General features: G+C 42.1%; 1 protein-coding gene across 4 annotated transcripts in view; it reads left to right on the top strand.

Moving 5' to 3' along the window:
- The window catches only part of NUP214 (nucleoporin 214), a 43,683-nt gene that overhangs the window by 22,885 nt on the left and 7,331 nt on the right, over positions 1-13,467 (top strand). The window contains exons 25-32 of one of the 4 annotated variants that reach the window (XM_061352741.1): positions 675-750; positions 1,457-1,565; positions 2,722-2,827; positions 4,481-4,554; positions 6,345-8,102; positions 9,599-9,669; positions 10,165-10,318; positions 12,401-12,550. In XM_061352741.1, coding sequence (XP_061208725.1) covers positions 675-750; positions 1,457-1,565; positions 2,722-2,827; positions 4,481-4,554; positions 6,345-8,102; positions 9,599-9,669; positions 10,165-10,318; positions 12,401-12,550 — 2,498 coding nt within the window. Of the gene's footprint in view, positions 1-674; positions 751-1,456; positions 1,566-2,721; positions 2,828-4,480; positions 4,555-6,344; positions 8,103-9,595; positions 9,670-10,161; positions 10,319-12,400; positions 12,551-13,467 lie in introns of all 4 variants that reach the window. The other 3 variants (XM_061352739.1, XM_061352740.1, XM_061352738.1) reach the window with 3 other exon arrangements.

Raw genomic sequence — 13,467 nt, 5'->3', positions numbered from 1 at the left:
AACTGGATGGCTCATCCCAAGGTATGGTGGTTTGGTGTGTTAATGGCCCACAGTATCTAAGTAGGATGCTTCACCCCAGAAGTAGCTGCCATTCTGCAGCAATTATCTGTGGGCTTTGATATACGATTTATTTCATGGTTAAAATTCCCAAACCTATAATGTAGGCTATAGGTGAATTTTATCACAGTTCTTGCCATGACTTATTAACGTTTATACTACACTTCAAAGACAAGAAGCGCTTCCCCCCCACACCCCGAGCTTTGCCTTCTTGCTCAGCATTCAGAGAGTTGCATGTACTTGTCTGGGCTCCACACTACAAAGGAAGCTTCTTAAATATGTTATCCACTAGGCATAAAATTGTAATCCCCTTACCTGCTGATTTTTCATCAACTCCCTGTAAAATGGGAAGGCCTGACTCTCTTCAGAGACATGAGTGTGTGAAGAAGGCTTGAGCGTTTAAGTCTAGGGCTTTAAACACATTTGCAGACTTCCTTTGTTAAATGTGGCTGATTCTTTTAAGAGGTTTATTCCCTAATCAGATTTGTTAGCTTGGAGTTGTGTGTGGAATCTTTAATAGCGGCGGTTGTTCAAGTGTTCTGGAACATGTGCTTTTGAAAGGTGAGGAAGTCCTCTTTTAAACTAGTCATTTAATGTTTGAATTTTTACTTTTGAAGGTCGTCTGTACCTCATTCTGCAGCCCAGGCAGTCCACCAAGTTTTGGCAACTGTTGCTACAAATCAAGCTAAACAGGTATCTTTATAGAACCCTTTCCCTATGGAATAGTGTACCTGCACGTGCTCAGCACAGTTCCGGGGTGTAATTGTTGGTGAAGAGGTCATCTAAAAATGTCTCCTTCACAGCTTGCCCTGCATTCCTGGCAAACCACTTACTTATCCATGACCTCGACAGTGTGATACCAGGCACATCTTTGTTATGTCTTGCCTTTTCTTTCTTATGAAGGCTTGCAGCTTTCTGGTGGCCATAGCCTTGCAGCAGTAAGGGTAGCGGCTAACCACAAACAGTATTGGGTAGATACACCAGAATTTCACTAAGAAAACTTCAAAACAAAATGTGCTATGCAATCAAGGAAGAGAGTAGTTTGCCTATGCTTTTATTCTACTGAAAACATTTCTTACTGGTCTACAAGCTGCTAGGTTTTACATTCACACATCAATAAGAAACGCAGCAATCTTTGTCCCCCGGAATCACTGAGCTGTTGCCCATGGAGGCTTACTGGCCTCTGCAAGAGACTTGTTGAAAAAGTTGAGTATTGACCCTGTAGGTAAGTGTTGGGGCATAATGGGCCTCAGATTGAAGGGCACTTCTAAGTGCTATAGCTGCCTTCCTCTACTTAGTTCTTAAGTCATTGCATGACTCTCATGATACCAAACCAATGTCAGAAGGACCTTTGTTAATGGACAGACTGCACTGACCTGAAGTGTAACTGTGTTTTTAGACACCTCTATCAAGCTCACTTAAGGGACAGACTCCACCTTCCTCTGTGTGTGCACCCTGTCCTGTGGCATCTACAGCTGGTCCAACCTCTTCTGGCAACAAAGTCTCAGGTAAGTTGTCTTTAGTGGAGATGGAAATAAGGCCTGGATGTCTCTTGCTGCCTATCAGGCTGCACAACCCAGAGAATGAAGACACTGAGGAAGAAAGATTTGCCTCCACTGAGAGGCTGCTATGCTAATTTTGAGGGTGAGAATTTGAAAAACCAAGGTACTGAAGAGCAGGAGATTTGTTTTGCATCCTGCCCTATGTTTTGTCTCTGTTCCTGCACCTAGAATTCAGTGATAAAATTCCTTGTTCAGAGGGGACTGAGAATGTGTAACCCTTATCAAGAAATGTTGAAAACACATTAACCGAAGTCTGCTGTGATTTGAAAGCATTGCCATTTTGGTTTTTAAACATGAAAATCATGCTCTTTTCAAACTTGCTGGTTTGGTTTCTAAGCACGCAGCACCTTAGGAGTACCTAAACTAGCTTGAAACGAACAAATTCAGGTACTCGGTCTGTGGAGTACTGAACTTCAAGGCCAGTTCAGGTACTGTGATCAGTTGCATACGGTTTAGAGGCTTCTAAGGAAAGATGTTCACATCATTCAGTGCAAATGGGGGAAGATGAAACACTTAGGGAAAGAAGGAATTGATTTTTAATGTGTATTAGATAATAATGCTTGCACCGGACATGGTTTTATAAGCTTCTTGCATAAATGTCTGAAATCCATCTCTGATCTTCTGTCTTTAATCCATGGATGTAGGTTGCCTCTTAGCCAGGGGTAAGAAGCAGTAGAAATAGCTAGAAATCATATTTGACTTGGCAAACACTTGTTAAATTTTGGTTTATTGAAAATATCGGCTCCTGAATTTGACAGCACTTCCTTTGTATTTGAACTGTTTCAATGCATTGATGACAGATTTTAACAAGGATTTCTTGATTTTGTTTAATTTTTATTTTCAAGATGACAACACATATCTTTGCTCTCATCTGGTATCTATTTTGCCTTAAATCTTTGAAATAATGAATGTGTTCTCTGATCTACCAACATTAGCAAGAATGTTGCTGTGTATAAATATCAGACCTGGCATAAATGGCAAAAAGCTTTGTTTCCAGTTGATAAAATTGCTGACTGCATGTGCAAACTATTCTTTCCTTTTTTGATAGTTAGATGACAAGATGCTTTTTCTGTTTTATAACACTTGTTCTTGTATCTTACAGGACAAGGGACAGTAAAGACAGTTACAGCTGTGACTTCTTCTACCGTGACATCCGTACAAGCAACAACTGCACAGCTTAACAAAGCCTTCTCCTTTTCTTCTGTGGGGTCTGTATAGTATTAATAATTCTTTGTAGCTGATATTAAACATGAGTATTGGCTGTTAGACCAAGTGTTACCTACAAGCTGCATAATACTGGAGAATGGCATACAAGCTGCATAATACTGGAGAATGGCACCTGCAAACGTTATACTGGGGGGGGGGGGGTGTTGCACTGGGATTCTTGGAAAGGTCCTTCTTGTTTGTGGAATCCTACCTGAGTGAGGTCTGAAGGTCTGTGAGCATTTTACACAATATCATGTTACTTTGAGATTTTTCAGTCTGTAACTTACCAAGAGTATGTAATGACTGGTTTGCTTTTCAGGTTTATCTGGAGTGAGCTATTAAACACATCATACACTCTGTGTACTGGTGTTTCTCATCATTAGATGATGATTTGAGATTAAATTTCCAGTTAGAATTTGAAATTTGTGCTGATGGTCAAACTTGCTGAATTATTTATTTCAGTGTAGCAAATGCCATGTTTTGGCTTGAAAAGTAGTCTGCTCATGAAGGTGACTAGGGAGTCCCCAAGCCATCTGGTGATTTCTGTTACATAAGAGTAACACAAAGCAAGGTGCATGTTATGAACATGCAGTTATTCTGAAATCTCTCTTATAGAGTGGGTTTTTTTTTCAGTGATGACAAAAATATTTCTTTGATCATATCTCATGTTTGGGGGAGAAGGATGACTCCTTAGAAATGGTTGTCTGAAATTCTGCATGTTTACCTGTCTATTACTCAAATGAATTTCTCTTTATGAAGTGGGTAATATTAAGTGTTTTAAAACACTCATACTTTCAAATAGCTGATTTCTTTCAGTCTTAACCATTTCTCTGCCAGTTTGTCAAGTGGATGTTACCCAAATGCCTTGCTGTGCTCTTCACAGGGCTAAAAGAGTCCTTTTGAGAGCTGGAAATTCAGATTCAAAGTACAAACAGACCCAGCCTTTGTCCCAGACTGCAGGGCCTCAGTCTATAAATCATATGCTAAATACAGTGCCATTGTCAGTCATGTCTGTTACACATCCTGAATTCTTCATCAGCAGCTGGTCTTTGAGAATCAGAGAAAGTTTAAAAAGCCACAGGGAATGAAGGTCTCTGGAGGACCCCAGTGCTCATTCTAAAAGATCACAGTATTTTTGCAAGACACAGTAATTTTAGTGTGAAACCGTCATGGAAACTTTTAATATCTGAATTGCTATGAGTGATCTCCTTTTTGACAGGTGGTAGTATCCAGTTATTCCCTGTTGTACATACACTATCCCTTAGCTTTTAGCTCTTTTAAACACTAATTGCCACTGCGGCTTCTGCTCTCACTAGTCTCCAAAAAGCAGTTAGGACTTGGTGCATGGTGTTCAGCTGCTGAGCTGAATGGGGAGGGGATGCACAGCAGAATAGAAAGAATCTGGGAGGATGAGGGGTGGTCAAAAGAACTTTGAACTCTGACTCTTTAACCCTCTAGAAGCCTTGTCAGAAGGGAGACAAATAGAGCCCAGTCATGCTTCTCTCTGTTTAGTTGTTGGAGAAACTGTTCTTATGCCTGAACTTTGTGCAAGTCTGTACTGGAAATCTGAGTCTCAGAGTTGTGTTAATCATGGGGTTGGAAGTTTCACCCCTTTGAGCTAAGTGTCATTCTTTCCCTTTCTCCTTTCCTTCTAGGTCTGGATTTAATTTTGGTGTTGTCACATCAGCTGCTTCATCACCGACGCTGCCCAGCCTGGCTTCATCACAAGGTTAGTTTGGAAGAGTGTGCAAACAGTATCCCTTCGCTGCTAAGAGAATGCTTACTCTTCCTAATTTGTGTGGTTCTTGTTTTATGTTGTAGTTCTATTATTAAAATTGCAGTAGCTGCAGTAACATTACGTATATATGCTGGATTATGCCCTGTAATGCACAGAAATCTAGGCCACCTGCCTTTCAACTAAGAGTAAGCAAAATACTTGCTGCCAAGAACATCTAGGAGGGACTGGTTTATGAAAAGGATAACATCTGTAGTCATTTCCTCTGTTGTCTTTAATCTGTAGATTTGAAGTTGCTAAGGTGGTCTGGTGCAGAAAACTGTCATTAAGTGGAATGAGCTTTTAGTAATGGGAGGGGAATGCTTGGGATGGCATTGTGTTGCTTCTGAAATTGAGTTGACAACATGTAGTCCTCCTTTCCTTTTCATAGGCAGACAATACTTGGTTTGTCTGAAAAAGGGGAGTGATACATCTGTTTTATAGTATTATTGAGGATTTCTGCCTCAAATATCAGTCTTGCAAAAGAGGTTGGGTGGTCAAAAAGTCATTTCCAGTGTTACTGGTTACTTTGATAAGAGATACTACCTCTTCTTACAATTCTTGACTTGCTTCTATCCTTAGGCCATCACAGCCACAGCTATGCTACTAGTACTCTCTTGGCCTTACGCAGAGCTAAGTTGGCTTAAAACTTGAAGATTTGGTTAATGTAAAAACTTAAGCAAATAACACTGATTAAAAGAGCAGTGGGAGGTGCAGGAGACAGACTTGTAAACCACAGCATTGTGCGAGGGCAGTTACTTCATGCTGTTCTGTGAAATGGTAGGAGCACCTTTGCCTGTGTTAGCTGGTGATGGGAAAAGAACAGAAGAAATTTCAGTGCCTCAGGAAGAAACAATACTACATTATTCAGTGTCAATAACTAATATACTTAAATATACTTAATAGACAGAGAGAAAAACACAAGGATAATACCAGCTGTGCTAAGCTTTTGCTCTTATTTAATCTTCATGCATATTTCCTGTACCTTACTCAAATCAACACATAGCCCGAGCACCAATGCAATGTTTTCAAGTCAAACAAGAGTTTGTGTGCATTTGGTGCTCAGAAATGAAATTACAATGCCTCAAACTTGTCCAGTCTGCCATGAAGCTTCAGCACTTCCACACAGTTGGACAGCAGTATATCTTGTAAGTGGGGCTGCTTTGGCAGTTACATTTGAGAGCTTTTCTCTGGTCTTTCAAGGCTGGAAACAGGATGCATAGAAACTGGTTGCTGGTCTATAAATAGTTGAATTTGTAAAGAAAGATTTGATTCTGTAGAATGCAGTGCCCAAAAGTACGTTTGTGACCCAACTCTGTTCTGAGCCTATTCTGTTCACTACAGAGAATTCTGTAGTGAATGTCAGGATTTAGCTGAACCAAGTAAGGGGTGAAAATGGTGTTAAGAGGAAATGGTGTGTAGTAACCAGGTCTTCTATGTTTTATCAAACTGTTGAAAAACACATCAAAGCTAAAGGCTGAAATTGTCTGTACTCAGAGGATGGTTAAGTGGAGTCTATGGCATGAAAGCAACAGTGTTTGTTACTGCAACCCTGTCCATAAGGGCTTCAGATATCACTGTTGAATCCTGAATGCACATAGAAGGGGTTAGAGGCTTTATAGTTTTGAGGCAAGACTACTGTTTAGCCATCTGTAAAACACTAAAGCATGTTGTTATTGTAAGAATTATAAATGAGCTGTGCATACTGTAACTCAGCTTGTAACTTCTGTTGCTCTCTCTGGCAGCCCCTGCTAAGGAGTCCACCCAGACCGACTCGTTTTCACTTGCTGGGGGTTCCAAATTTGGAGTAGCCCCTGAGAGCTCCTTCACTTTTGGGTCCCTCAAGCCAGCAAGTGCTCCAGGGGCCTTAGCAGGAAATAGCTCCTCAGGAGATGGCACCCAGACAAACAAACCTGCTGCAACGACATCTTCTGCTCCATCCACTACATCTGGCAAGTTGGATGTCCCCCCATCTAAATCAGGAGACAACCTGTTTCAGAGCAGTATAGCTGGGGAAACTCTTGGGAGCTTCTCAGGACTACGGGTTGGTCAAGTAGATGATAATGCCAAGACCACCACTAAAGCACCACCTACCAGCGTTGTAGGAGCACAGTCATCTAAGGTATCTACAGTACCTTCTGGGTTTACTTTTGGTGCTCCCCTGTTGTTAGGAAAAACTGGAGAAGCTGCTTCAACCTCAGTCACATCAGCTGGCACAGCATCCCTGTCAAGCAGCACTAGTGCCACAGGCAGTCTCTTTTGTAATGTCCAGATAACCAGCACAGGGTCCTCTGGGGTATTTAATCTTGGAAGCACTAGTGGCAGCAAGCCCACCTTTTCATTTGGTATTCAGCAAGCAAACAGCATGAGCACGTCCATCTCTACCCCTTCTACCTTCTCCACTTCAACGTCCCTCTCATTTGGAAATTTCTTGAGTTCAACACAAACTGCTGCAGCTTCTACTAAGGGTGCAGGGGATACCAAATCATTGTTTGTGCCAGAAAAGCCATCTGAAAATGAAGCTGTAGCACCTGGATCTTCACCTCCAACAACACTGTCACCACAGCCACAGATACAGCTTTCAGAGCCCATTAAAGAACCTGCTTTACCCCAGGCCACAGCCGGGGACATGGTCCCTGCGGGCTCTGGCACCACATCACCAGCATCTCCCCCTGATGCTGTTGCTGCTCCTGCCACCACAAGTGATTTGAAGGCACCAGTGCCTCCTGCTGTTTCTGCAGCTGCCCCACCAGATCAGAATGTCTCAGCAGCAACTTCTGCAACAAGCATTGCCTCTCCTGCAGAAGCCACAAGTGTGTTGGCTGCTACTTCTGATGCTACTACATGTGTTCAGAGTCCAGCTGTTGGTGCTCCTGTGTTTGCCCCCACTTCTGCAGGCTCCTCGGTGTTCTCTCAGCCTTCAAGTTCCAGCTCTTCTGGCTCAGCATTTAGCCAGCCTGCTGGTGATACAGCTGCTGCTCCTTCCACACCACCTGTGTTTGGACAACTACCAGCAGGTACCACAGCATCCTCTCCATTTGGGCAACTCACCACCAGTACTTTGGCCACTGCCACTGCTACTACGCAGGCTGTCAGCTCAGGTTTTGGTACTTCTGCTTTTGGTACCACCACTACTGGGGGCTTTGGTCAGCCAGCCTTTGGACAAGCACCGACCTTTGGGCAACCAGCAAGCAGTTCTTCAAGTGGTTTTACCTTTAGCCAGTCTGGGTTTGGGACAATGCCAGCCTTTGGCCAGCCAGCAGCTTCCACAGCAGCCTCAAGCAGTGGCAGTGTTTTTGGAGCACCAGCTAGCACCAACAGTGCCAGTTCCTTTTCCTTTGGACAGCCATCTGCCAGCACTGGAGGTGGGCTCTTTGGACAAAGCAGCCCTCCAGTGTTTGGGCAGAACACTGGCTTTGGGCAAGGAGGATCAGTCTTTGGTAGCAGTGCCACCGTTACTACTACAACATCATCTGCTGGGTTCAGCTTCTGCCAAGCTTCAGGTAAGAACAAACAGAGGGAGATGTGATATCCCAGTGGTGATGTCTGGCTGAATTACAGAGAGCACTGTGTCACTGGGGAAAGTAGGACATTTTTAGTGTCTTTTTTTATTCCCCCTATGGCACTTGAGGGTTTTTGGTTTGTTGGCTGGGTTTCTTTTCAGTTAGGAAGAAGAGGAGCTGCAGTGTGTGTATGAGGGGGAGGCTAATGCTGGAGACTAAAGAAGCTTTTGCTCTGCTTCACTCATCATCAGTCGGCCTCTGAATGTAGCCTTGTCAATCCAATCTTGCATTCATTTTTATACTTACAAGTCTACCTTGACTTAATTTTGAATTATGAATTGTCCTGTCTGTACAAAAATAAGTGGGTTGGATTCAGCACAGTGTAAAAGATCTTAAACTAGTGTGGTGTTGTAAATTGTTACACTCAAGTGGCGAGACAGCTCTGAAATCATAATCAAGGCAATGAGTACAGATGCAGCACTTCTTCAGTGGGCTGCAGAGAGTACAGGCAGGAGTAGATGTATAGCCAGGTATGGTACTATATCATGATTGGAGATGGCAGTAGATTTTAAGCCTTCCAAGTGATGGGTTAGCAAGGAACTAATCTGTTAAATCTGCTTTTGCCTTTAGAAACATCTCAAAATGAAATATAGCAGCAACATGAGCGTCAGCTACTTGTCTACACAGTTCAATTGAATACTTGAACAGACCAAGCCTTCTTTGTCAATCTCCTTTTGTTCTCCACATTGCTACAATATATTGTTGGGGTTTTTTTCCAAAGCTTTGTCTGTACAATCTTCAGATGGCTCCCAGGGACAAGTGAAAAGTACACAGTAATAATAGAGAACATGTATTTCCAAAGAAGAAAAACTAATTAGGCTCATTTAATTAAAAATGATGGCACTGTAGGCAAACTGCTTGTTCATTTTAACTACAGTAAGAGAGAATAGTTAAATAGGGGGAAGTGAACTCTGCTTGAGAAAGGTGTTCCTAATTATAGAAATGAAAGTTTTACTACAAAATGCACATTGAAGTGAACTGGAAAATGGAACATGGAGTTCTTCTTTTAATCAAAACATTTCATTATCTATAACAGGGATCTTTAGGTAGCAAAGCTTCTTACACAAGCGCAATCAGAACATTACAGCGCTTGTTCGTGACATGGAGGATTATTATAGCGATGCTAACAGAAATCCAGTTCTCTTATATTGTTAGCAACAATGTCACAATTGGCCTTTTGTTTTCTGTTTGGTTTTAAGTTGGCCAAAGAGAAAAGGAGACTGACTTTCCAATAAACTCTCAATGGAATTTACCATGTGTGTGTTGGTACATACTTTAAATTTGCCTAACCCAAATACATTTGGTAACCACGTGTATCCTGTGTTTTGGTGTAGGAGACCTGTCCTCTCCCTGCTCTGGACTAGTGTCACCTCACTGACTTGTCTTACACCCTAGTAATAGTCGTGATGGTTTATTTTCCTTTCTTTTCCTAGCAGGTTTTGGTTCCAGTAACACAGGCTCTGTGTTTGGGCAAGCAGCTAATACTGGAGGCACCGTCTTTGGCCAGGCAAGTACTCACTGCGTTTGTAGAAACGAGACTGTTTATGTAGAGTGGACTTGTTCAGGATTCCCTGCCTATTTCTGGTAAAAAGGTACAAATTGACATACTCAATAAAAAGCATCCCAGACTGTACTGAAAGTATTTGTTATTATAGTGGGCACCAAAGCAGCATTTGAGCAAATGTTTTCCAAGGAGCGTGAGGGATAAATGTTTTATCACATGCAGGATAAGATAAGACACGTGGAAAGTCACCTCCTTTTATTCCAGGCCAAGTGGACAGTAGAGGATAAGTTTCAAAGACATTATTCTGTGCCACAGACAAGGTTTAAGACAGACATGAGTAAGATTTCACTGCATTACATGTGGGGATGTAGTTGCTTACTGGTTCATGAGCTCCTTCGTACATGCAGAAGAATAGGCCAAGCAGAAAGATCTGCCTCGGGGGCTTGTGGTGCTTTGACTTTGTTTAAACCTCTTTTTGTCCTTTCTGTGTTCTAGCAGCCATCTTCTTCCAGTGGAGGCTTGTTTGGAGCTGGAAGTGGTGGGAGAGGTGGAGGCTTCTTCAGTGGTCTGGGAGGAAAGCCAAGTCAGGATGCAGCCAATAAGAATCCCTTCAGTTCCTCCAGTGGAGGATTTGGATCTGCAGCTTCCCAGAGTAAGTGAACAAAACAAGAATACAAAATGTGCTGTGATTTCCATCTGCTTTTGGGATCCCATCTGCTTTTCTGCCGTTAGTCATGTTTGAGTAAATTCTATGTTAACATGAAAGGCTTCTAGGGGGTAACAGAGACAGAGACTACGCATCATGTGTAATCTGGAATTTTTCTTTTAGGTTTATGGAGAACAAATAGGGAAGCCATTGAAACAAAAAAGCAGATGCAGCAAGTGAGAATAGTATCTATATTCTGTAGGGAATTTGTGGCCATATGCTTCTTTAAAGTTGAATATTCTAAATTCTTGTCACTGAATTTCTGCTTCCAACTTGGCTGGGCAGTATTAATAATCTATGCTCAAGAGAAACCAAGTTAACAAGTATGTGATGGATAGCAGTATCTTCAGCTTTGTCCTCAGAATGACTAACACATATGGATAAGCTCTCTGTAATTTTGTTGTGTATAGGAGGAGATGGGAATTTCTTCAGTCACATGGATGTAAAGAAAAATATGTGCAGTGGCTGGTTTGGGGATGTAGTCTGTTTTGGCAAGGAAGCAGAATTAAGAGTTCCTTTTACCAGTTTTTACCCAGATTTGATAGGCATGGTGGGTCTCTCACAGATAAACTCATACAAGGAATTGTGTTGAAGCTCTGTCTGGGAGGAGGGACTCATCCCTTGTCCTTCCTTTTGCTCCAGTTGTCAGCTAAAAGGCATCAGTCCACATGTGTGTGTTTGCTAAATCAATCTGCATGTGAGGTGCCACACCAACCCTCCCACGTGTTGCTTCTTGTCCAACCAACCTACCAAAAGAGGCATGGAAAGTAGTTAATAAATTAAAGCTGCCCACAGTTTCCTTTGCACCAGAGACTTTAAGGAGCTATTAGAAATTCTTTCTAGAAGCTATAAAGGATTAACTGTAAAGGCAAGAATCAATCACTGTCCACTGGTGTAAAGATCTGGGTTTTGAATGCCAGAGTCAAGATAAAAACACATGAGTTTTGAGTTTTCTGGTCTGACAGGTCTTGGTAATACCCTAAAATTTGAGCTGAGATGCTTATATGCCATTGTCTGCTCTAGCAATTAGCTGGAAATACTAGCAAGTGCTCTCATGCCTTTTGTGTGCAGCAAGTGTAGGTCTGCACTTGTTCCATGCATTTGGATGTCACAAAAGCAATTCATAATGATTTCTGAAGTGTGACTGTTATTTAATGAGACTGCCCAACTTTGTTATTTCATCACTTGTGACATGGGTTTGGGTGAAGGGGAAGGCAGGAGGGGGTGGAGTCCAGAAGGTAGAAACACAAAGAAAGGGAAACAGTGTCCAAGATGCAAAAATAAGGGAACAAAGGGAAGCTGTAGAATTAGCTGCAAGTGGCTAGAAGTTGGCTTCAAGTCTTGGGAGAGCAAATCCATTTGTTTTATTACATCTTTAATGATCCTTTAGGATTAATGGTTGAGGTCAGTTGTCTAACCTTGCTAATTGATCCCTCCTTTATTGCAGCACTGGGTTTTGTGATAAAATAAAACAGATGGTTCACCAGAGAGGAGCTTTGGTTATTCTGTGTCCTGCCACTGGATGCGAAATCTCTCTGTAGCCTTATGAAAGAAGAAAACTTGAGTTATTTCTCAGTAAGGCTGGAAAAGTTTGGCTCCTGCTTTAAGGTCCTGTCACATAGTCATGTTAGGGAATACTAGCCATTGCCAGAATAGCTGAGAATCTTTAATTTATGGTAAACTCATATTTGTGTTGTCAAGAGAGACTAATTCTAGCTGCTGTGATTTCTCACTTGAGGGATTGCCTTTTAGTGACTGTGGCACAGGATGCAACTAAACAAATCATCCAACACCGTGATTTCCTAGATTGCAGCAATAAAGGGTTGTTAGTGGTCCATGAGATCCGGAATGGATCTCAGTGAAACTACAAAGCACTGTAGGAATATGGGAAAATTTGGCTTCTGCCTGCAGAGTGCTGTTTTCAACGTGGTGTTCATTTTGTGCTTGGGGATCTGCTAATCCCGATAATAAAGTGTAATGTAGGATATTGTCTGTTATGAACTTCACAACTGTTCTTCTTCTCCCCAGGTTCTTCCAGCTTATTTGGAAACAGTGGAGCAAAGACTTTTGGATTTGGCAGCTCATCTTTCGGAGAGCAGAAGCCTACGGGCACTTTCAGCTCTGGTGGTGGAAGCGTGGCATCTCAAGGCTTTGGATTCTCCAGTCCAAACAAAGCAGGTACTTTGTTTAAGCCACCCTCTATGAACAGCCGTGGTTATCTGTGAGGTATTTAGGATTCTACCATTTAGATGTCTACAGCCTGGACTTGATATATGTACAGGAATTGTCTCTGAACAATAAATAATGGCTTAGTGAATGGAACTTTAGCTGGTGGATTCAAGGCAGGGATTTACAATTCTACGTGCAGAAAAGCATCCAGTAAACTATGTTTTCAGGTATTCATTCCAGAAATTCCCATTGCAGTTTAACAGCAGAGAGCTGTGTGAATTAGTTCTGGTCTTAGGTACGGTAAAATGAAGAACACAAAGTATGGAACTGAAGAAATTTTTCCCATTTTAGATGCTTCCTTGGAATATTGTCTTCCGAACTTCACTCTGGGTTTTGTAACTCTTTTTGTCCCCATTTCTTCACTTGAGTGAATGCAGATGCCTGCAGTGGGAAAGCTTCCTCATAAAATTTGTATCTGACATAGTTCAGGTCCTTCTCTTTTGAAATCAGTCTTGACCTGCCATCATTCTCTCTTCTGTTCTCTGCTAATTGAATTAATTGAATCAAATATTGGAAATTTCACTAAAGCTCTTTTCTTTTTATTGTCATCTGCCCAAAGAGCCACAAGAGGAGTGGTGATTGTGATGGGTCCATTAGAACTCAGTGGCAGAAATGTGCATTTTGTTGATAGTCAGACAAAAACAGAGGTCCAGAGGGTCAGACAGAGCAAAGCTTCTCTCCTTTATCCTCAGCCCATTCTTACAGTGCACATTGATGAAGATGGGTACTGTGCTCCAAGAGTGTCTGTTGAAGCTTTGTTACTGGGGGAAGTAGTAGAGATTTGGTCATCCTTGAAGTTGTCTTGAGAAAATGGTGCTCATGAGCTCCCTTTGGAGAAGCAGTGCACTGAGAGGAAGCGCTCTCTG

The sequence above is a fragment of the Neopsephotus bourkii genome, unplaced genomic scaffold (genome assembly GCF_033783945.1).
Source record: "Neopsephotus bourkii isolate Nb327-2 ecotype Australia unplaced genomic scaffold, CSIRO-AGI_Nbou_v1 NB_659, whole genome shotgun sequence".
In the NCBI taxonomy this organism is placed as follows: domain Eukaryota; kingdom Metazoa; phylum Chordata; class Aves; order Psittaciformes; family Psittacidae; genus Neopsephotus; species Neopsephotus bourkii.
Note: the sequence above shows the minus strand (reverse complement) of the source record. Positions and strands in the feature narration are given on the sequence as shown.